General features: G+C 43.7%; 2 protein-coding genes and 1 long non-coding RNA gene across 6 annotated transcripts in view; 2 read left to right on the top strand and 1 right to left on the bottom strand.

Moving 5' to 3' along the window:
• Positions 1-10,048, top strand: part of KLF12 (KLF transcription factor 12) — a 227,251-nt gene extending 217,203 nt beyond the window's left edge. For all 4 annotated transcript variants that reach the window (XM_081907345.1, XM_081907342.1, XM_081907343.1 and 1 more), the window contains one exon: positions 665-10,048. In XM_081907345.1, coding sequence (XP_081763471.1) covers positions 665-846 — 182 coding nt within the window. In that variant the 3' untranslated portion in view covers positions 847-10,048. The remainder of the gene's footprint in view (positions 1-664) is intronic.
• A 3,006-nt stretch (positions 10,049-13,054) lies between these two features.
• On the top strand, positions 13,055-15,767 carry LOC309367754. Its single transcript, XR_014167323.1, has 3 exons — positions 13,055-13,353; positions 13,985-14,222; positions 15,505-15,767. It is a non-coding gene; the product is annotated as an uncharacterized lncRNA (long non-coding RNA).
• Positions 15,768-17,629: 1,862 nt separating this feature from the next.
• Positions 17,630-24,829, bottom strand: part of KLF5 (KLF transcription factor 5) — a 193,389-nt gene continuing 186,189 nt past the window's right edge. The window contains exon 4 of the mRNA XM_081907327.1: positions 17,630-17,646. Within this exon, the coding sequence (XP_081763453.1) occupies positions 17,645-17,646 (2 nt within the window). The 3' untranslated portion in view covers positions 17,630-17,644. The remainder of the gene's footprint in view (positions 17,647-24,829) is intronic.

Genomic DNA, 24,829 nt, shown 5'->3' with positions numbered 1-24,829 from the left:
GGTCCACCAAGATCCCTAAATTCTTTTCACATATACTACTGGCTAGCCAGGTGAAAGGGGGGTTATTTGAGGGCGGGGCTTGTTGGATTGCTGTTGTTTTTATGTTGATTATGCATTTTCTGGTTTTATATCTTGATTTTATTCTGTGAACCGCAGGTATAGGGTGGTATATAAATTCAATTAATCATCATCATCAAGGAGCAACGGTAGGTCAGACCAGTACCCAAGCTTAAAATAAAAGCCTTTGTTAGGGGCCAGCGTTAAAATGTGGCCAATTTCTGTAAAGCAGGTGTGGCTTGGACTACAACTCCCAGCATCCCTGGCCATTGGCTTTGCTGCCTGGGGCTGCTGGGAGTTGGAGTCCAATGACATCCGGTGGGCAGCAAGTTCCCCATCCTTGATATAAAGAGTCTTCCTTGCTGGAATGACCAATTGCCTTTGGCCTGAGTTATGTAGTAGTGACAACAGACACCGTCACCACCTGGAAATTCTAGTTCAAGGCCATTGCAGGCTTGAATCCTGACACTTTAGAGACTTGATGATATCCGTTCTCGCAAGGTATGGCAGGTAAGTGATTTGCAATGCTGCATGAGCACCAAGCCTCTCTCGTTGATCTAAGGTTTCTGAACCCAGTATGACGATGCCTTTCCCCCTTGTCTCCTAGGAGAGAAACCATACAAGTGCACCTGGGAGGGCTGCACCTGGAAGTTTGCCCGTTCAGACGAACTGACGAGGCACTACCGCAAACACACGGGAGTGAAGCCCTTCAAGTGCGCGGACTGTGATAGAAGCTTTTCTCGTTCGGATCACTTGGCGTTGCACCGCCGAAGGCACATGCTTGTCTGAAAAAGGCTACATTGTCCCCTCTCCCCACCCAAAAAAAAAAAAGGAAGTACCAAGAGCTGGGTCTCTTTTAACTACAGCGAATTCAGCAGGGCTGAATCCCGTTTTGATGGCGTTAGCACAAAAGGGGGCGTTCCACGTTGTCCCATATACACAAAGAAGCAGGAAGTGTAGTGCCACTGTTCTGTCTCCCATCTGAAGTCGGCTTTTTTCCAGCATGGGCAAAGTTTATCACCTTCAGCTGGGAGATGATAGCCTGAATGCGACAAGAGTGGGCATTATTTTCTAACCCATGTCCTTTTAAAAGTATTTATGGCTTGTACCTTTTCTCACACTTTTTTTTTTTCCTGCTGAAGAATTACTGCTATCACAAAAAACCGGATATCATAAACATTTGGAAAGAACAAGCCTCCTGGATCTCCTCTTCACCTCTTTCTCCTACCACCGCCTTTTTAAAAAGATTATTATCGAAACACGGCAGAATATCACCACGCCTGATTGTTGAGCGATCAACAATCTACGAAGCCAGCTCTAGCGAGTGGAAAGAGGAGGGATATAAAACAAATCTCCTTGAAGCGAAAGGATTCCTCAGCACACTTATGCAATAAAGATGGCGGTATTTTACATATTTACCCCTCTGTCATCATGCCAGACTCTAGAAGCCACTATTTTTTTTAATCCTTATTTAAGGTAAATCTCTGTTTTTGTTAGAATCTATAAAACAGGCACCAGTAACATTTCAATGTGAAATAACCCTCTCTACATCTGTTTGCTTAATTTATAACAGGAAGAGACCATTAAAATGTAACATCCTGGCTGCACAGTAGGAAAAAAAAGTTCGACCCACCATCCCTAAACCAACCCATTAACCCCCTGCATATTTACTTGAAAGTGAGTAATGTTCAAACATACATGTACGTTGCTTCATCTCTCATTTCTTCCCTAATCAGCAGGTGTTGACTCCTGAACTGAATGTGTGAACTGATTCCATTGCACAGCATTGCGGGATGGGATGGGATAAAACCTTCGGATCTGTACTGCTTGATCTGCAATGCTCATTCACACATGCAGGTCCATCGAGTCGATTCTACAGCCACCATGCTGACCGCACATGTGTGAAGCAGCCTTCCAACTTGCTTGAAGAATTTACTTTCAGTGTAAATGTGCTTAGAGCTCCAGCCTCTAAGAATATCTGTTTCTGAAAGGGAATTGAATACATCAACATGAATGGCAGGAGTAGTCAGGAAGAAGCTACTTTAAGTAGATTTTGTGAGGTCTCCGAACACTTGCTGTTTCCTAAACATAGAACCTCAGTCCAGAAAATGTCGCTGTGAACAAGTCTTATTAAAAGCAACGGCTAGTCGGGGTAAGTCTTCTGTTGGTTTCGGCAAAACGTAGTCATGACTAAGTTGTGCTGGGTTGAGGCAGAGAGGGTAGGCATTCCAAAAATGTCTATCTGCAGCCAAATATCTGATCCATGTATGTCAAGGAGCAGTTTTGACAGGTGGGATTCACTGATTCTAGTAACATTTTCTGCTGGAAGAAAGTAGCTCTCATGGGCAGATTTTGCCTGAAAGTTCCCTAAGAAACTAAAGGCCAACCATCTCACTCTCTTGCTCTGATCGTGTTGCTCGAATGATGGCAAGAACTTCCCCTAGCCCCTGTTTATGATAGATGAGACAGGCTGCAAAAACAAAACAAAAAAGGCAGAAAGAAAATGAAGCGTTGAGCAGGCCACAAAGCCTGACTTCTCACAGACTGGCTTAAAATATTCTTAATGATAATGATGGTTATTATTAATTCCATTTCTGTGCTGCATTAAAAATTTTAAGAAAGAAAAAATCAAAGCAGTTTACAACCTACATTAAAAGGTCAGCGAAAACAATCCGGAATAAAACGTTACTGGAGAAAGTTAAGTACATATTCAAGGCAACATGAATGGGAAACTAAAGTCTAATCCCAAAGATTTCAAAATAAAATATTGCTAGATGAAGTCAAATGTAAGACGGACATTCAAAACAGAGAATAAAATATGATAAGTATAGAACATACCGGATGCTGTTATTGATAACATACCAAGAAGCCCCTATCACAGCAGCAATACATGCATTTAGTACCTGCCTCCCGATTTTTAGCCAAAAGGACCATCAGATGTGGGCTTATCTGAATGGGAAATATGTGAATGGCTCTCATCACAGGGCAGTAGGGGACAAATGGGACCACACTGTATGTCTCTTGTTTCGAAAGAGCTGGTATTAATTCCCTCACTGGCACACAGCTTAATAGTCTTTGGCTGGAGAGGTTTGGTAGTTCGGGGATAGGAACATGTGACTAGAAGGTGGATCAGCAGAATTGTAAACCATAATAAGCAAGCTTCTACAAATTGGCTTTCTAGGTAGCAGCCTATATGAAGAATTTAAATCTGACCATTAAAACAAAGGGAGATTCAGGGAGTTCCCTGGAGAGAACTATGCTTGCTCACTTATTTATAATGGCTTTCTTAAGAATTAGCCATACCACAGCTCTGGGTCACCTCAGATGTCTAAAATACTCAGCTGGCAATGGGATGTGTCATATATCCTAACATCTATGAGTTGTTTCTTGAGGATGAAATTATCGCCAAAAGGAGAGAATCGAAGGACACAATCCACCAGCTCTGTCCCTCAGCCAAGCCCACAGAAATTGCACACATTTTATACAAGTGTGTGCAAGTTATACCAAGCAGGGTACATAGAGAGTGCAAGTTCCGTAGGTCTATCTGCAGGAGCCAGGCAAACTGAGACACTTCCAAGTTCCATGGGCTTCCATGAGAATTAAGCGTGTACTTAACACCCCTATTCACATTAAGTAGGATTATAATTGTGTTTGGATCATTCCCAAGAAGTCGCTCTTAGTGCAGGATAAATCAGCCAACCCTTCACTATATCACCCGGAGAACAAAATTCAGCATGACACAATGTTCAGAGAATGGGGGGAATTCCTAGGTGAGCTTCCCCAACCCCTGTCATTTCAAAAAGCAGTTTTGACTTTGTTAGTGTGACCTGAATATGACAAGAGATGGGCGACTTTTTGTATTTTAGCTTTTCCTAACTGATGCCTAAATAAAGATCAAGAGGTTCTCGTTGTGCAAAGGTGGTCTAATACATACTGGGGCTTCCCATTCCCTTCTATGAGAAGGGAGACCACTGATGTGGGCAACAATCTGAAAACGCTTCCCTCTGCACTTGTGGAGCTCTGGGTGGAGACAAAACAAATTTATCAACATTTGGCATAGCATTTAGCTAGGAATCTGCTAACTTAGCCTCATTGTGTCACACTGTGAAGGAGCTTCTGTTTATTCACGGCTTATAAATGGGAAGAGATTTTTTAAAAATGAAATTGGTCTGTTTTGGGCCACGTTAATCAGTAGGCAAGAGAACTGGCTTCCCTAAAGGAAGTGTGAAGAGGCTTTTGTTTTTAGCACTACTGTTAAAAGTAGCTTGCCATCAATGAAAAGGGTCCGTTAGGATTGAAGAAGTTAGATAGATGCATCTCTTCTCTGTTTATTTGTTTGTTAGAACAGAAAGGGGTTCTCTCTCTTTTCCAAATATGCTGCAGTAATGCATTCTTCTCCTTTAAATTGTGCCATGTAAATGATACATGCAGAAGAGCTCCCCTGTTACGATGGTGATGGTATTGTGCCCTGCCTAATGCAGCCATAGCCCACTCAAACTCATGCAGAAATCCATAGAATTCATATCAAAGTGGTTAGAATCTGAAAATATTTTCACTAAACAGCAACCAAGTTGAGTTTCCTTTCGGTGAATCCAATGCAGCCAAGTCTCGTTCCTCTGATAGAAGAATTGAAGCAACACTGAACCAGTAGAAACCAAACTGAAACAGAAAAGATTGCTTAAATATTGACTGATCAATGCACTCACAGAGCCAAGGGTCTAATGCACATAGAAGTAGGGTCAATGTGATGTGGGTTCTTCTGTGCAGCACATCGGTTCACTCTTAGTCCCAATTCATGTACTCGTTTCCTCCTGATATTCATGGTGGAAGGGGGGATGTATGTACCCACATTTGTGTGTATTGGGCACTACGCCCAGTGAGTGTGTGAACTGGCCTTTCGCTAGCACGACCTACATCATTTCCTGGCCAGCCTCACACCTGATGTTCTTTGGTTGTAAACTGCAAGCATCCCACCTAAACCAGCCCAGCATATTATGAACACAGTACGATGCAAATATGGCGACCCTGAGCATATCACCATCTCCTCCATCTCATTTGTTTGAAAAGATGTAGCAAGCGATCCCTTTTGAGAGCAGCCTTTTGCAATATGAGTTCACACACGGAATTCAAATGCAGTTGCTCCGTGTGTCCTCCTCTGTTGATTTTATTCACTTGGATGAAATCATCTTATTTAGATTAAGGTTGAGTGACTGGTGTTGCTAGAGATGCCATATTGATATTCCCATTTTGGGAGCTTTCCTTGTTGAGATTTATCCATTCAGGGGAAGTTCTTGTATGTCATGCCTTCACAAAGCCGTATTGAAGCAAATATATCTTTGCGAATATATCTTTGTACGAGGGTGTCTTTGATAATCGATAAATTCTTGCACGATAAATAAAACTCATGAGCCCTTTCAGGATTTTTTTTTGGCGGGGGAATGGAAATAAATACATCAAAATAAATATTAGTGTATAATTATATTTAAAACATTGATTTGTTCGCTCTTTTCACATAGAAAATGATGTTCGCTAAGCATAAGCAACCGTCAGTGCCCTTCTGCCCCCATGAACTTCCCTACATGTCCCCACACAAGTGCATATGGCTAATTCTGCGCATGTGTGTGATCTGAACTAAGATCTAGTATTGCTTTCAAGAATTTTAAAAAAAGAGACAGAGTTGGAAATAGCTTTTCTTTAGGCTAAAATAATTTTACCTTATTAGGAAACCAGCTTGTATTACTGTATTATGCCTTTGCCTGTGTTTTATAGATGAAGATGTATAAAGTTAAAACTGCTATATTTTCACAGTTTCATTTTAAAAAAAAAATCCGTAACCGTGCAATGTGTACTCAACCAATCATGCCCATTGGTACTTTTAAATATGCTGACATTAAACCGATTGCAGTACCAACACCGTTTTTTAGTATGGACCTCAATTATATGGATACTGCTTCTTTACAACAAAGAAAGAAAATAGAATTGAAGGTATTTTACTGTACTTGTAACAGTTTCAATATTCTGTAATATATTATGTGATAGTGAAGAAGTATTTTCAAGCTCACAGTTTTTCACAGGATGTAAATAATTGAAATGAAGGATGGTTTTTGAAACAAGCTTTTAGTTGTCATCACCAAAAAAAAAATGTGCTCAGAAAATGCATTGTAAAGCTTTCATAATGCAATTAACAATTTTAAGAGGTGGGAAAGAATGTTCCAGTTTGTCAAAGCATGTTCCTGTTGTATCATGTACACTTGGCTTTCTTTTACCTGAGGTTGTGTCACTAGACAGTGGAGTCACTTTGAATCTCTGCAAGCTAGAGTGGGGGGAAGCAAAAATGAAATTACTAATGGCCAGAATCCAAATAACTGAGTTCCATTTGCCCAATGTGTTCCGTTTTGGGTTCCTCAACCAGCAGCGCCGCCATGCTGCATGCTAAACCACGTTTGAAACTGGCACGTGTATCACCAACACTCCGTAATATGGCATGGGAATATGGGTGGGGGTGGTCTACAGTTCAAAGAAAATAACTAAAAATAAGGTTGGTTTTTTTAAAAAATACTGTACAAGCCCTTGGATATACTTAATGTCGTTCTTTGGAACTTGGCCTTCATCTGCAGGATTTTCTGATTATTCTTCCCAATAATAACCATTTAAGCTTTTAGCAGGGAAAATGAATAATCTAGACTTTCAGACAGAGGGCACTTCACATCTTACTCCTTTCAGTTAAGTGGAGTAACAGAAGCAGTCTGTTTACAGGGTGGCCAAATATGGATGTCTTCACTCTGGTGACGCCTGTTCGGAAGCCAATGCACATGATGGCTTCTAGTGCCCATAACCTGGCCAGAAAGAGAGAAAGATACTCTCCTTGCAATTAATACACTATATAGAGGAGCCTATTTTTCTAGCCTGGAAAGCGGAAGTAGTAATGTGTGATGTGGCCTCTAGGGCCAATTAACGTGAGACTTAGATTTGCTGCGAGATTACCGCCCCTATTTTGTGATCAGCTCCCTGCTGGTGGCAGGGTGAAGATCTCGCATACAAGAAGGCATTATTTTTATTGTTTAATATGGTGGACTTTTCATTAATTGTTATTCTTCTGGTTTTCCTCCTGTAAACTCTTCAGAAGAATGCCTCTGCCCCGTGAAAAATGGCAGTCATTCTTACCTGATTCCAGCAGAATTTAACCTTTCAGATATATTTGTAGATCTAAAAAGATTCTGAGTCGGTTTGCACACTTAAGCAAGCATCCTAGGGCATCCCCGGGTCTCATTATTCATCCTTCATAAAAAAAGAAGGACATAAATCAATTTGCAGACAATCCCAAGCCCGAGGCATTTGGGTGCTGGGGGGAAGCCGTGAACCCAGTCCATTGCCTGCCACAGAAAATCCTTAACAGGTCAATGTCCAAAGTAAGAATATTATAATGATCAGATACTTTTTTGCAAGAATCTCTACAAATAAATCTCCAGAGGTGAAACAATTTGAAAAGTGCCTGTCTGTGAACATTAGGGAAGATGGGGGTGTTCCCTATTCTTTTTACATAGCAATAAACTGTAATTGAATTGTTATACAATTCTGGTTTCAATGGGGGGGCGGGCAGGGAGGTTACACTGGGTTCATGCGAATGCAACACAGCGAATCACAAAGTGCCATTTGTCTACTCTCTTCAGTTTTCAATTTACCTATTCTGTCCAATGTCGGTGGGATTTCCCATTGCCCAGGAGGAGGAAATAAATTTACAAGTGACTTAGAAAAAGTTCCATGGTAGCATCAAGTCAATCTGTTGTAGATGTATAGCATTTCTATTCTTTCCCAAATCCTGCCACCAATAGTTTTTGGAGTGTTGCCTAATAATTTCAACCATGGACGTCACTGCTAAAATGAAGTCCGTAATTTTTTTCTACTTCATGTACAGCCACATATTTTACACCACATTGGCAGTTGATGTGCAGTCAGATTTCCCTTACTACTCAGTAAGCTGATGCAGGATGATCAAGCTGCCCAGGCTCTTTTGATTAAAAGTCGTGAGACTTAATGCCTCCCTTTTAACTCGCTGAACAATACCCTTTTTCTAACATTTCAGAAATAACCCTAGAACGGCAATAAATGTCACAGCGAGTGGGTCGGCAGGGCTTTTCAATTTTTAAAGAACTGGGTTTTGTCTTAGAATTAGCAAGAAGGTAATAGAATGCTCACTTGACAACTTTGAGAGGTACTGAAATAATTTTCAACAATCCCTGATTTATACTTTAGTCTTACAACACATGATCAACGCAGGCTTTAAAAACACCCATTTTTAAAATATATTCGACTCATTTTTTAATTTATATTTGCCATGCAAAGCGTTTAATGATCACCCCTTAATTAATTTCAGCCTCTGATTTGTTTGCACGAACAAGGGTTAATCAGAGAGGGGGAGTAAATGAACACAAGCAAAGAGACTGAATCACTTGTAGCCCTCAGTTTTCTTTACTTTTCTCTCAGTATACAATAGCATTTCCCCTTTCCTGGAGGCATCAGCAGTGGAGGCAATTCAGAAATATAAGTACGTATACGTACTTGGAGGAATATTGCCCGGGAAGTTCCCTTGCCCAGTCATTATTGAAATGAACGGGAAGACAAAGCAGATTGTGACCAGGAGGGAAAAAAGCTTGTGAAAGGGACATCTTACTTGTCCATAAATCTAAGTTAACAATCCTTGACCTTCCACTGGCTTGGAAACGAGTCCACAAGCCCTGTAACAGGCCCATCAGTCTGAACACAGCCTACCAGACCCCATTCCATGCTTGTTTTCTGCTGCCTGCATGAGACCTCGAAAACGGGACAGGGAAGTTAAGCACAGAGGTCATGACATAGATAGCGGGTCACAAGTTGTGCAGGCCCGCCCTTTGACATTATCCCTGCATGGTATAACTGAATTATTATTTTGCTGCTGCTCTCTTTAAAATAGGAATACTATCTAAAACATCCCTTTAAGGCTTCTCTGCTGCTTGCTACCATGAGGAGGGGAGGCAAATGGTATTACCAATGACAGGCCAAAAGCACGTGTGGGGAATCTTTGGCCGGCCATATGTTGCTGTCCCATCAGCCCCAACAAGCCTGACCGATGGCCAGGGACGAGGGGATTCGCCATTCATTGTTTCCCCACATATGCTTTAGATGTATTATCTGGTCTAAAGAATCGTTCAAATGCTGGTCCATTTGTGTTTGCTGGTTCCTGTTGAAAGGGGAGGTCAACTGGTGCTTTGAGGATGAGGGGAAGAGGGCAGGTTGTTAACGAATGGCGGATCCTCGTGAAGCAATATCCTAGCGTTCATGCCCTCTCTGCAAACTAGAAGGGTAGCTTCATCCCACGGTGTAGCAGTAGAGCAGTATTCAGTTCTCTTTCCTGATCGAATGCGGCAGCCATTAGCCAGTGAGCAGAGTATCTATACACCCCAAAGTATTAAGTACACCAGTGCTAGTTCCTTAATTTTTTTCTTCATTACGTTTCAAATGGTTTTGAGTGCAAACATGTTTTTTTCTCTTTCTTTTTATTTAAAGGCATTTACTTTCCCAGTAGTTTTCTTCCTGTGCGTTTAATATGCTACATAGCGGTTAAGCAACGCCTATGTTATCAGTTGGTTAATGATTATGTATGTGTTGTTCTTGTATTTATGTATAGTGTATGTATTGTAAATATACTCAGAGCTTTTCCTCTTCTTTACTGTAAAAGGGTGGTTTCTTTTTCTTGTTCCGTTCGCCCGATGATCATTGTGAAGGGAGTTCCCCCTAAAGAAACCCCATCAGAGGACAATTACTTCATGAACAAGTGTTAACGTTTTTAATGTTGTCTCAGACATATTTCTGTTGGTGCATTGCTTTTATGTATTCAACTTTCCTATGAATTGAGCTGTGAATTGAAATAGAGTTTAAACCTTTAAATGTATGCATTGGTATAAATATCTGAGTGGAGGCATGAAGGATAAATAAAGCATTTTGTATGGAACAACCCCCACCCCAACCCCTTATTATTACTCTGGATTGCTCTGGACTTACTCAATATGGAAGTTTTTGTCACAAAACCTTTACCACAAATAGGGTGGAGTTCTTTGGGGTTTTTTAAAAATAGATTTTCTTCTTTGAAGAAACAAGTGTGTGTGGTTTTGGATCTTGGGGGTTATGGAGATTGTACATCATTGTTACACACTGAGATATAAAAGGGATAAAGTTTTCATTAGGCCAAAAATCTACTGCTGTGACTCTTGGCTCCCTAGTGCCCTGAGCCCACTGCTCCAAGTGGCTGAATCTTTAAACTACCATTTAAATTCTTGCACTCCCCCTGATGTAACAATGCTCCAAAACGCTGTGGAAAAGTTAACTGGAAACCTCCACTGCAGACAGCCATTTAGGCCTTGCACAGTGACACAGAGCAACGTTACATCAGGGGCATTGTGGGAAATATAAACAATATGTCCGTAATGTGAGATCCACAGATGGTAGGAAGCAGCCCCACAGAGAGCAATCTGCTGATGGGCATCTCAAACATATAGACGGACCTGGTTCCAATGTTGTGCATGAAAAGACTCCACAGACACAAACCAGCAATAACCGCAACAACATTTACATTAAAGCCAGTATAAAACAGAACATAGAAAACATCTAAAACACATTCCTATTTTTAAAAGGCAGAGTTAAAACAACCCACCCACCAAAAAAGGCTACAGATAATTAAAAACCAAAGACGTGCCAGAAGAGAAATGTTTTAGCCTGGCACCTAAATATATGTAATGATGGAGCCTTCCTGGGGAGAGCGTTCTACAAATAGGGACCAACCACTGAAAAGGTCCATTCTCATGTTGCTGCCCTCTGGACCTCTCATGGAGGAGGCACACAAAGAAGGGCCTCAGACGATGATCTCAGGGTTCAGGTTGGGGAGAGGCAATTTTTGAGGTACAGTGGTACTTCGAGTTACGAACTTAATTCATTCCGGAGCTCCGTTCTTAACCTGAAACTCTTCTTAACCTGAGGTGCGCTTTCACTAATGGGGCCTCCCGCTGCCGCCGCGCCACCAGCGTGCAATTTCCATTCTCATCCTGGGGCAAAGTTTGCAACCCGGACCAACTACTTCCGGGTTAGTGGAGTTTATAACATGAAGCATTTGTAACCTGAAGTGTTTGTAACCTGAGGTACCACTGTATTGGGTTCCTAAGCCACATAAGGCTTCATAGATCAAAACCAGCACTTTGAAGTGGGTCTGGAAACTAATTGGTAGCCAGTACAGTTGGGGACGCGGGTGGCGCTGTGGGTAAAACCTCAGCGCCTAGGACTTGCCGATCGTCAGGTCGGCGGTTCGAATCCCCGCAGCGGGGTGCACTCCCGTTGCTCGGTCCCAGCGCCTGCCAACCTAGCAGTTCGAAAGCACCCCCGGGTGCAAGTAGATAAATAGGGACCGCTTACTAGCGGGAAGGTAAACGGCGTTTCCGTGTGTTGTGCTGGCTCGCCAGAGCAGCTTCGTCACGCTGGCCACGTGACCCGGAAGTGTCTGCGGACAGCGCTGGCCCCTGGCCTCTTAAGTGAGATGGGCGCACAACCCTAGAGTCGGACACGACTGGCCCGTACGGGCAGGGGTACCTTTACCTTTACCTTTTTACAGTTGGGCCAGAATTGGTGTTACGTACTCAAACCGTCTTGCCCCAGTGAGCAACCTGACCACCAAATTCTGTGCTAGCTACAGTTTTCAAACCATCTCCAAAGGCAGCTCCACATATAATACATTGCAGTAATCTAACCTAGGAGTTACCAGAGCATAGACAACAGAAGACAGGTCATCCTGTCCAGATAGAGGTTTAACAGGACCACCAGCTGAAGCTTGTTAATGCCAAGCCATAGTTTTTGTGTGGAGTCGCTCTTTGCGTCTTCCAGAATGGATGTTGGTGAATATCTTCCACCCCAAGAAGCGCACTGGAGACTGAAAGACGGAGAAGATAGTGGGGGAGGTTGCTGAGGGAGACCATTTTCAAGGGTATTCTACACAGCTCTATTCATCAGATATACAAGGGGAGAATGGGAAAGCCCTGCATGAAACAACAGCTTTCTCCTCCGCAACTGCAGTCTTGGTGGTGCCTTCTTTCTGGAAAATGTCTCCACGCTGTTCAGAAGATGGATCACACTTATCTGATCTGACGCTTCCCAACTGACACTTGGCCATTCAGCCTGGCGCCTGTCTCATCACCACTGACCGCTAGACCCTTATAGAGCCTCCGGCAACTTTCGACTGTTTAGGTAAGGAGTCATGTAAGTGCAGAGGCATTCCTCAACGCCTTGCTTATTTCCCCTGGATTCTGACAAATTCCACTGGCATTACTGCTTTGCAGGTAAACTACGCAAGATCTGAATGAACCACCTAGCAGTAGAAAAACTCCACACTTTAGGGGGACAGTGGTGGTTTCCCCTCTCTTCGTTCTCTCCCTTCTGTGAATATACGCAGCTATTGTCCACTTATAATGAATTTTGCTATTCCATGTTTATACCTTATAACGGGTCCCCAAACTAAGGCCTGCAGGCCGGATAAGGCCTGAGGGACTCGTTTATCCAGCCCACGGTGACCCCCGCCACCCTCTGCCGCCGCCCACACTTCCGGGTCAGAGGAGCACCAGAAATAGCTTGTGCACATGCACAAGCGTTATTTCCGGGGCGGAGAAGGCCTGTGCACATGCGCACAAGCTGTTTCCAGTGCTCCTCCGACCCAGAAGTGCACCGGAAATAGCATGTGCGCACGCATATGGGCACACGCTCTCCGGCCCTCTGCACAATCGGCGCTGGAAACACTGGCCCGAGGTGCGGTAAGTTTGCTGACCCCTGCCTTATAACATCATCAGTGCACATGGTGCACTGCACATGGTGCAACTCCACACCATAAGCAGAGCTGACGATCTAGTATCTGAGAAGAAGGAACAGCAATGGGATGGGAAGAAAAAGCACATGGTCAATGTGTCTTCTTCCACTGCGTTGCACTTTCACCTCATGAAAGAGGCACACTCTTAATCTATCTTAGGGAAGGCCCCAGCTCTGGTACAGCATCTGGTTTGAATGCAGAAGGCCCCGTGTTCAGTCCATGGTATCTCTAGGGAGGGCTGGGAGGGAATCTTGCCTAAGTCCCTGGGGGTGGTGGTTGAGCTAGATGGGCCGATGGTCTGACTCTGTGTCCCTGAATTTGCACAGGAAGCTGGAAATACCCTGAGGCATGCTGGGGTATATACAGAAATGATGGCAGCACATCCACTGTTCCAAGAATTCCTTCTGCAAAGATCAGAGGTAAATATTTCAAACAAAAGAAAAACATTAAGCAGGTGCCTTTACTGTATTGCTTTTGGTACCTGGTTAAAAACATTTTTGTTTAGGCAAGCCTAGACATTTAATTTTAACACGCACTTTTCTTTTCTTTACTTTTAAAGAAGCCCTGCTGATTTTACTTATATTTTGAGAAACCTTAGATCAACTGGTTTTTAAAGTTTGATTTTGTTGGTATTTTTAAGTGAATGTTTTGTGTTGTTAGAGGTTCTGATGATTACGTGGTACATAAATCCCGTTCAACAAAATGTATACAAATTATGTGTGCAGCAAAGCAAATTTCTTCTTGAAAGGTACGAGATGTGAATGCCAACCAGGTTTTTCAAAGCTGCCTGCATACATGGCTGTATGCCCAAGATTGGCCAGCCCGTGATCCTGTTTAATCTCCCTGTTGTCGTCACTATCAGAGTGATTATAAAAGCAATTTCAATGCATGTGCCTAACTCAGTGGCTTATTGCTGATAATTTGCAGCCCAGTGTGTAAGCTGCATCCTGCAAACCACCTTGGGTGGCAAATACCTGAAGGGCAGAATAAAAATGCCATGCCGTCAGAATGGGCTCTCTGTGGGTTTAATCTATTATGCCTGTTTCACAGAAGTAAAATCATCACTTGATCATGCGATGGCTCTCAATGGATGAGGCAGTCCTTCTGTTCCACATTTCTTCCAAGGAATTCAGAGCAGCTTATATATAGCCCCAGGCGTCTCCTATCCAGATAGACTACAGGACCAGTCTGAAGACTGCTTCACGACAGCGGTAGAACTGTGTCATGTGCCCTCAAGCCATTCTCTGTGCCATTTAACAGATGCGTAGGAGAGGTTTGATTTGTGTAGGTGAGTGTGATTCGAAACCAGAGCTTAATCAACCAGGAGTGTGGTGTTTCTTTTAAAGCGGCAGTATACAAGGGATGTAGTTCATGAAGCAATGTCTTGGCAAAGGCAATAGGAGAGGTATTTCATGCACATGTAGAAAGCGCATGACTGCATGTGCTTGCCATAGGAATCTGCTTGTCCACTGTGGGTTTACAGGATGCTGGTAAGTCTTTTGTCTGATTCAGCAGAGCTCTTCTGTTCTAATGTGTGAAGCACCAAACATTATCTCCCATATACAGTGGTACCTTGGGTTACATACGCTTCAGGTTACACACCCCACTAATGCAGAAATAGTGCTTCAGGTTAAGAACTTTGCTTCAGGATAAGAACAGAAATCGGGCTCCGGAACTGTACAGTGGTACCTCGGGTTATAAACACCTCGGGTTACAAACACCTTGGGTTACAGACTCCACTAACCCGGAAGTCGTACCTCAGGTTAAGAACTTTACCTCAGGATGAGAACAGAAATTGCACAGCAGCAGTGGGAGGACCCATTAGCTAAAGTGGTACCTCAGGTTAAGAACGGTTTCAGGTCAAGAACGGACCTCCAGAACGAATTAAGTTCGTAACCAGAGATACCACTGTATGCCTGATGTCAACTTTCATCCCTGATGTTGCCATCAAAGGAGCAAGTTTGGGTACTCAACTGCTAGTCATCAAACACTGATGTGATGGCAAATGCAGCGATGCGTCTACATGTCTGAACGAGCCCTTCCTGTGCCCGACCTCTCTCTTAGTGAGAAAAACGAGTATTTGCTCATTTATATATGCATGGTTTAATTTGCCCTTTGCAGTGTATTAAGACCAGTCCAAGAAAATACCACCCAGGCAGCAGCATGTGTGTGAAAAAGCTAACCCTACTCTTAAGGGTGACTTTGTCAAGGAAGCCAAAACATTGAGCATTGCCCAGCGTTGCATTGTCACAGGCAAACTCCATTTGTCCGTGTGGTTTCCTTCCCCTCTTCCCTCGCCATCTGTTACTTTTAATTGGGATAATTATTTCTCTAACAAAAACCAGAGCTTTCGAGCTGCAAAGCTTTTGGGGTTTATCAAAAGCATCCGTCAAGCTAAGGCATATGCAGTTTGTAATGGGATTCTTCCTGGCTAGATTGCTAATATATTCGAAAGTGATACGGTCCCACAGCTCCCTTATATTGAAGATGCTTTATTGCCTTCTTGACAATACGTTAATTGTTCCATTTCAGGCTGTTGTCTGGAGTTAATATTTCTGTTTTCCCAACAGTACTGTAAGTCCAAACGGCATCTCCTCCCACTATGTCTGAGCTCTCCAATGAACACCCACACGAGACACCCACTTGACATGTTGCTTGTGTCTGGAAAGTTACGTCTTCCATTTGATTAAACAATGGCGAAATTGTCTTCTCCTTCGTGTTGTTCTGATTTCATATCCAACGTGAAGAGTCCAGGACCTTGAGCATGCCAGAGTTGTGTTGCTTTTTGTTTGGTTTTTAAGTTAAATGGAGCAGGAACAGAGCTCAACTATCCCTGGAGTACAGTGGTGTAGCGTGGGGGGTGCAGGGGGGGCCGGCCGCACTGGGCGCAACATCTGGGGGGGGCGTGCTCGCACTCGCAGCTCTCTGCCCCTACTAAAATCCACGGGTTAGGGGGCGCAAATTACTTGCCTTGCCCTGGGTGCTGACAACCCACGCTACGCCACTGCTGGAGTAACAACTGGCAACTGGGAGCCTGTGGCTGAATTTAGCCCCCCAAAAAGCTGCAAGCTCACCCAGAAAGTTTGGAAAACCCTAACCCTGCCCCAGAACTTTATCTGTTCCATAAGCCCCCGGGTTAAATCCTGGAGTCACATCTTGGTTCAGTGGCACCTTTAGGACCTTCTTGGCCCTATCTCCTATCTACCTCCTATTTTCTGTGTAGCTGAATCCCTTGCTGTGGACTGCAGGCCCTTCTTTACCAAACCACACAGTCTGGTATTCTACTGTTGTGGATGCTGCCACAGGTTCCGTATGTGAGTCTTTCAGCTCAGATGTACCATTGTATGTGGCTCAAATGCCTTCCATGCACACTGTGTGTAGGAACACCAAACCTAATCTGGTGCAACCCTGAGACTGGTGCGTATTGGCAAAGGTGCACAATTTGAGTCATTTATTTCATTCCTTAGCAGAGGATGAGCTCACATCCTTAGCATGAACACTTAAATACACCTTGCATGCTCTCTCTCCTTCCTTCCTTCCTTCCTTCCTTCCTTCCTTCCTTCCTTCCTTCCTTCCTTCCTTCCTTCCTTCCTTCCTTCCTTTTTTCTATTCAACAAATCAGGTTAGCTTTAGGAGATCCAGGGTTTAATTGGTTGCATATTTGTCAGTTCCAACATTTATTGGCCGATCCTTAAGGCACAAGCGACTGGACCCCTTACTAAATTTGAAGGAATTTGATTAAATCTGGGTCACTTAGGCAGAGGAGTAGTATCTTTTCTTAATAGAGAACTTCTTGATATTTCTGTGGGCCCATTAGAAGGGCTTGAACTTACCTGGGAGAAGAAACTACAGTTGGAACTAGATGATTCCATGTGAAATGCAAGATGGGCATCTGAGCTCTATAAATTAATCTCAGCTCAGGGAAGTTCTGCATAGGTGACGCCACACTAGTGTGCAGTTTTCTCTCATGCCATCAAATATCCCAGAGGATTATTGGCATGGTTGTGATAGCAGGGGAACATTTTCCCACTTACAGTGGGGGTGCCCTCTGGCATCCAAATTTTGAACTGATGTTTTTGAATAAACATTTTAAGAATTTAAACACCCCCATTCAAGCCTCCCCACAAGGTGCTCTTTTGAAATTGTGAGAAAACCAAACAGCATTTTTCCAGTCTAAAGAACTTCCAATTTGTATGCTGCAGCAAGACCTTTTTCGGCCCCAAAATGGAAAATAATAGAGGTCTTAACCCTCCCATTGTGCTATAAGAATATGTGGGTTCTGGCTATTGCAGAAAAAATAAATCACGGATTGCATGTCTGTAAGTGTAGGGAAGTCCCAGAAGATCTATGCTGTTTGGTGGCATTTTGTTTTTTACATGTCAAATTCAGATATTGCCAAACTCTTTCCCCACCAAATTGTCAAATTTAGCTTTCATTATATGTTTTGCTGCTTTTATTTTTCCTCATTAACTGCTCTTTATTTATTTGGGAAATGTTACCTCCGTGCTGAACCTATGTTTTCTTGTTTTGATTATGCTTCCTTGTATGTTTGTCTGTATTTTGGGTTTTATATTAATAATAATAATAATAATAAAAGCGAGAGAGAGAACCTGGCATGCTGAACACATCCTCCCAGCCACTTCATCTGGCCTGCCAAGCGCATGAATACTTCACTACAGTCTCAGGCAGGCACCAAACGAGGCCGATGTTCTCTGCTTCTGATGTACCACAAGCTGGCCTAGTGTATATTTGTGTGCATGTGTGGATACACAAAGACACACACAGAGAGAATTCACCATTCCATAAAATGCCTTTGTAAAACTTGAATAAATAAAACTTCGTTTCTGAGATGACTTTTTTTTTTTTATTGCACACGCTGGTTTCCATACAAAATATTAACAGAGAGAAACCAATAATAAAGTTGAGTTTTGCAAATGTAAATAGTGAAACCAGGGCCCTCGATAAGCGCTATAAATCTCCACACACAGGTTGCTGTTTAATCTTTATGTACAGGTGCGTCTCAAGGTTATCTCAAGAGGGGGCTTTTGTAACTTGTCATCTGCTTGGTCTTTTATCAGCATAAAGCATTTCCCCTTGTAACGTTTATTGCTTTTGCCAGTGAAAGCTTAGCTGTTGCCACAAGAGCATGCGTTGGCACAAATATAATAAGCCTCCCCTATCTCCACCTATCCTCTTATCAGGGCAGAGCTGCACATTACCCAACTGCTGACCTCAGACATTTTGCCGCCTGAAGTGGAGCCCAAATGACACTCTCTCTCCAGAGAAAAAGAAACACCGGAAGCTGCCTTTTCTACTGAGTCGGGACATTGGTCCATCCAGTTTAAGACTAGTGGCATGGACTGGCAGTGGCTCTCCAGGGTTTAGGGCAGGATCCAGGTACCTGGAGATGCTGGGGACTGATCCTGGGACCTTTTGGCATGCAGAGCAAGTGTTCTGTCTCTGAGCCACAGCCTCCGGACCTTCCTTGATTCCAAACTTCATCCAGCCTCCTCCTCCCATTCACGGTTCTGCCTGAATCAGGGCACCTTTTTTTTTGCTACCCATTTGTCTGCTCATTAAGTTGCCATTTCATTGGCAGTTTGCCAAACCAAGGCCAGTGGAGGGAGGGGAGGGGCATTTGCAGTGGAGAATCAGGGGTGGGCCGTGTTTACTTTTTGACACACGTTTAATTATGGCATCCATTTGCTGTCCACCCAACTACGTTCTCTGGGTGGTTGACGCAGGCAATAAGTTGCAAAATACATCTTAAGGCAAAAACATGGGTCGCAAAGCAGAAAGCCTGGCAGAAACCCTGCCCATCACTAAAATCAGCATTTAAAAAAAAGCTAGAACTAAATCCAGCAGAAGGTCAGCACAAAACGTGGTGCAAAAACTGACCTGCTGAACAGATTGTAGTTAAATAGCATGGGAGAACATGGAGGTCTTCAACTGATGCCTAAAAGACCACAGCTTAGGTTCCAGGTTATCTGGAGAGGACATTCCTTAAGTGTGAGGCCACCACTGAAAAAGCCTTCGTCCCATTAACCCCTATTGAAAAGGATGGGAAGAAAGCGTCACAGTTGATCATATCCCTTACCTCTATGCTGATTTCATAAAACCCTGTGATTTGCATCCAGAGCTGCTTCTACCGCTTTTGCCCTTGACGTTTTCATGAGTTGTTGGTTGTTGTTTTTTACAGCACCCACCACATACAGTGTGTCCTCTTTGAACGCAAATCAATTGAGCTTTGTATGATTACACATCATGAGCTTCACAGTGAGCCCTGCAAAAGTCAACATCATAAAGCAGGGAGTTTGCCAGATTTGATGCAGCTCCCCTAATCAGTTTGCTGCGCCAGTGTAGACATTGACCTGTGACCATTTTTTTTCTTCAAAGCATACAGTTGCTCTCAAAAAAGAGAACGTGTGGATCTGTACGTTTTCATGCACCGGATGGTTTCAGGATTAAATTGGGTAAGAGACCTTCACACTTTCCAAAAGTATGTGCAAACATTAGTCGTTTAAAAATGGCTAAAAACCATCTGAAAAAATGTAGATCATCTAAAAACATTTGGAAAAAAAGAAATGTTTCAAAGATGAAGATATAGGGCATAATGATGAAGAATAAAATCACAAGATTCAAACAGTCACAGGAGGAAGGAAACAAGCTGTAGCTCAGTGGTACAGCACTTGTTTTATGTTCAGGTAGAGCTAAGAGAGACTCCTTGTATGAAGGCATAGGGAGTCACTGCTAGAAAATGTAGATAATAGTGAGGTAGATGGACCACTGGTCTAAGGCAGCATCTTATGCTCCTAACAAGTGACAGAATTTTTTAAGAAGAAGAGTGATTTCCTTGGCATTGGGACTAATCTAATGCAAATATTAAGCATCTATTAAGCATGACATAGGGACGCAAGTGGCGCTGTGGGTTAAACCAGAGCCTAGGGCTTGCTGATCAGAAGGTCGGTGGTTTGAATACCCGCGACGGGGTGAGCTCCCATTGCTCAGTCCCTGCTCCTGCCAACCTAGCAGTTCGAAAGCACATCAAAGTGCAAGTAGATAAATAGGTACCGCTCTGGCGGGAAGGTGAACGGCGTTTCCGTGTACTGCTCTGGTTCACCAGAAGCGGCTTAGTCATGCTGGCCACATGACCCAGAAAAACTGTCTGCGGACAAACATTGGCTCCCTCGGCCAGTAAAGCGAGATGAGCACCACAATCCCAGAATCGTTCGAAAGCACAAAGTGCAAGTAGATAAATAGGTACCACTCCAGCGGGAAGGTAAATGGTGTTTCCATGCACTGCTCTGGTTCATCAGAAGCGGCTTAGTCATGCTGGCCACATGACCCAAAAGCTGTACGCCAGCTCCCTCGGCCAATAAAGTGAGATGAGCACCACAACCCCAGAGTCGTCCGCGACTGGACCTAATGGTCAGGGGTCCCTTTACCTTTTTAAGGATGACATAATAAACCTTCAGATGTCTATAATAATGATGTGTGCATTCATGGCACATGAAAACTAAAGAGAAAGCCCTGAGAAGAGATTCCCCGAGCTCAAAGTAGGAAATAGCTGCAGAAGACGGCATCACCAAAGGATGTCTCAGACTTTTCAATTCAGCCAGTTGCTCCAGGATCTCGCTGAGATAACTTGGCTGTGGCCGTAGCACTACTATTCATGGTTCTGAAACCACAACCTGATCTCGCTCCAAGGTGCTGACCCTTGCCTCACCCCACTGTCCTGGCTACCTGCTTCTTGGGGTCCTGGGAACTAACTGACCTCCCTTGCTTGGGACATCAATACACATCATTGATGGGCATCACAACAGACCATGAACTCTGGATGCCGTTGGACTCCCTTCAGCTCCGACCATTGTCAGATAAAAGTTTAGGTCTCAGAATATCTGGGTGGTGACATGCTTCTCACCCCTGTCATAGGTGGTCCTGTGGTAAAGTCTTCTATGAGTGTGTGCCTATCGGATTTCTGATGGGAATGAAAGCCCATCCACAAGAATGAATGCCTACTGAGCGCATGCAAAAGTGGTTCTTAATGCTCTAGTGTGTGTGACCAGTCCGTATGTGCCTACAAGTCTGAAAGCACCAAGTTAATCAAAGTATCAGTCCGTTTAAAATTTGAGCCAGCAATGTGTAAACTGAAAAATCAAGCATTCAAACATTTTCAACATTATATCGCTTTCAGGTTTTTTTAGAAAAAAAAATGTGGGAAAGGGAAAGTTTAGAAATGTTTGTACCGGGGGGGTCCATTAACTGTTTTGGTGGAGAAATTGCTTACATTCCTCCACCTGCGCTACTGGGTTCTCCTCATGTGCTCTGCTGACAGACCTCCCGAGTAGCAATGTAAAGTCTTAATTTTTGAACGTGGGAGGCTTAGCATCTAAACTGGTTGAAAACATTTCAAAGGTCTTCTGGGGATTCTGGAAGAGTTTGTTTATCCTGATCTCGGATGGCTGCATCCAAGAAAGCCCACTTAATTCACTAACTCCTCAGCTCATCTTCGCTGGTCTGAATTTGAGTCATCTCGACCTCTACTTGTGAAGTCCTCTTTTGTTGTCTACCAATCTAGCTTCAAAACCTCAAGCACATTTTTCCACTTGAATCAACAGTGCTAACACATACAGTTGGATAGCTGGGAACTGCATACATGCCAGGAGTAGGACGATGTTCCAGCCAAAGATAAGCAATTTAAGATGAGCCTTCTATTGTGGCTGGATCCACAGGTGGAGAAAGCACTGCTGTGCTCTAGTCCTGCTTGGACTAGATGGGCCACAGGCTATTCTTACATTCTTAATCTGAGTGAATGTGATGAAAATTTGGCAGGACCACCGACAGAAAGACGTTGGGGGCTTGATGTGGCCTTAAGGCTGCTGGTGGCCCTTACTCTCTGCAAATCACACAGCTGTCAACTTGAGGCATTAGGTTTTTGCAGGTTGGGTTTTTGCAAACCCAATAGCTCCAGGCATTTCCACGTTTCATAAAGTAGACCTTAATCAAGTGCTTGTCCCCATATCCAAGGTGGGACTATGAATGCCCACCTGCAACAAAATAGATACATCAAGCCAGTTCAACGGGTCATGATTATGACCACCAGGTCTGGGAGTTGACCTGAAGTTTCAGGGTTTAAGCCTCCTCAAGGTCTCCAGGGTAAAGCCCAGGGTCAGGACCAGGATCAAGAGGATTGGCCATTTTGTGTAAGTAAGTAGCCACAGGAGATGTGGAAACAGAATTGAGGTGGCCACCCATGAGAAGATCAGAGTTAATCTGCTAGTAGCCCCTGGAGGAAGGGCTAACAGAAGCTTTGGAGGAGGGGGCTGATGTTTGGAGGGGGGAGTGGGGTGGAGTTCATCCCCTCCCTTGCACACCATGGCCATGATCCATTTTATCTCCTCGCCCCCACTACACTCTGGCTATTTAAACATCACACACAATGAATGTCAAAGCTAGCTTGGTTCTGCAAGTCAAGAGGGGTGGACCATAACCGGACGTATTAAAGATAGTTATACCAGCCCATGGGTGAATTTAAGAAAAGTTCATTCTGCATTTACTCCAGAAGTTCTAAACAAAATTAAAATAGGGCACAATTCTATGGCCCTTGAGAGGGCATTCTGGAAGCTATAGGTGTTCTCTTTCTTTCTTTCTTTCTTTCTTTCTCTCTCTCTCTGTCTGTCTTTCTGCCTCTGTCTCTCTCTGGAGATTAGTTTCTCGTCTATATGATTGGCTTGATAGCAGGGCATTTCAGAACATAAAGCGCAAATAGAACCATGGCTTCACCTACAGCCAGCTTGTTTTCAAATGCACTAATTTGCTCTAAACAACATTCATGCTTAATGCTCAGGTATGTTCTGCCTTCTCACCTCATGTGAGCATCACAGTGGAATCCTTGTACCTCAAAATTCACCCTCATGAAACTAAGGGCTGTTTACAGTATTTTCCACTTCAGGAGGCTGCCAGGTAAAATCTTTCTTTTCTTTTTTTATTGCTATTCTCTTTATAATGATTTTTGCTTTAATGCCTGAAGCACCTTGGCAGGGGGAAAAACCCCTTCTGAAAACATTGCCGTTCTTAATGATTACTATTATTACAGATTTAATCACTACAGTACACTGAATTGCTTTTCACAGCATGGCTGGCATTTATTTGTTTTCGTCAGGCGTACATTCCATGAAATTATCCATTATTATTATTATTTTGTTATTTTCTGCTAGGATCACTACCAAATAAGTGGTAGAGGAAAGTCCCCACTCTGTCTGCGTAGCTATCCAAATGCCTGAAACATCTGAAACTCTGCAATACTTTGAACTGATGGCCTTCCCTGTTAGTGTCGCCCTGACGTCAGGGACTGGTTGGACACAGAGGAATGGTGGGGGGGGCACCAGTGTGCTGAGCCCTCCCCTCCTCTCCCCCATGGCCAGGAGTAGGGCTTTGGCGATGTTCACTTTCACTTTCTCTGAAACTCAGTTCCCATGTGGTTCCATGGACACCCTGACAGGGGAGCATGCACACTGGGTTCCGCCCAACTGGGGTGGGGCGATGTCCACATGTGAAGAGGCCCAACAAGGCCCACTACAGCCATGGGGAGGCCCAATGGGGCCTGTCATAGTTGCAGGTAGCCCCTGTGGGGCCTGTCATAGCTGCGGGAAGCCCCAAAGGGGTCCGCCACAGACCACAGAATATTGAGGGGACCCAGCCGCCTCCTTGAAAATTGGGGGGCTTGTATAATAGGTGAAGAGTTACCAAAAGAAAACAAAAGACTTTTTATGTACGCAACGACAGCAGCGAGAATGCTGCTAGCCCAGAGATGGAAGGATGGACTGATCAGAGAAAAATGGCAGACTAAACTGATGGAGTACGCAGAGATGGCAAAACTGACGGGGAAGATCAGAAACCAGGAAGATCAAGTATTCCTAAAAGACTGGAGTAAATTTAAAAGACCACTGTAAACAGTTTAAACCTTTGGCAGGGATATAATGACACCTGTAATGTGGAATCAACTAGGGTAACTATGGATATATAATAGGTGGATAAGGGTAAAAGATGCAGAATACTTTATTTTAAATATGGAACCCACGGAGGGAGGGGAGGAGGTCCGAAGGTTTGAAGGAACCTTTTCTTTTAATGTTTGAAATGGTTAACGTTAAATTGTGTAAAATTATGGAAAACCAATTTTAAAAATTATTTTTTAAAAAAGGAAATTGAGGGGCTTGGCCTCCCAGGGTCCCCTAGATGGCGCCCCTGTAGAGAAGCGTTGTGGCTTAACAGAATGATAGCATCATGGAGTTACATTTAGGCACTCTCTTAATTTCCTGTACTGTCCCTGATGTAGCACCATTCTGGGGCATGATGGGAAATTAAATGGGTGGCTAGACCCAGCCAGCCAGTGCTACTTACCGTGCCACCACCATAGCCAGCTAAAACTGCACAGATCTGGAGCTGGAGCCCTGATTCCACTGCCCAAGTCCCAGATTCCACAAAAGGAAGGACACTGGGATGCTGCCCTCGGTGCCAAATTTGCGGCTGCTTTTGCACACAAGTTAAGTTCCAGCGCTGCTGGTTAAAACCCAGTTCTTCGGGAAACAGGTTCAGTGCTGGCTCAAGGTGATTTGATCTGGTTTCATGTTCCAACTTCTGGATGGCTTTTATGGCTACTTTTATGGCTGCGGTTTTAATTGCTGTTGTTAGAATTTGAAAACGGTTTATTGTTGTGGGTTTTATTGGTATTTCAGTATGTCCGACACGGCTTCAGGCATGGCACTGACGACAGAGAACATGGTAGGAAGGTAAATAACGACGACAATTAAACTCTTATAAAACAGACATATGCTTGCCGTGCAGGTATTTGCTTTGCAAAGCACTGAGCACTGCTGCTTACAAACCCCACTGCCC

Source organism: Podarcis melisellensis (genome assembly GCF_964234715.1).
Source record: "Podarcis melisellensis genome assembly, chromosome: 4".
Lineage (NCBI taxonomy): Eukaryota > Metazoa > Chordata > Lepidosauria > Squamata > Lacertidae > Podarcis > Podarcis melisellensis.
Note: the sequence above shows the minus strand (reverse complement) of the source record. Positions and strands in the feature narration are given on the sequence as shown.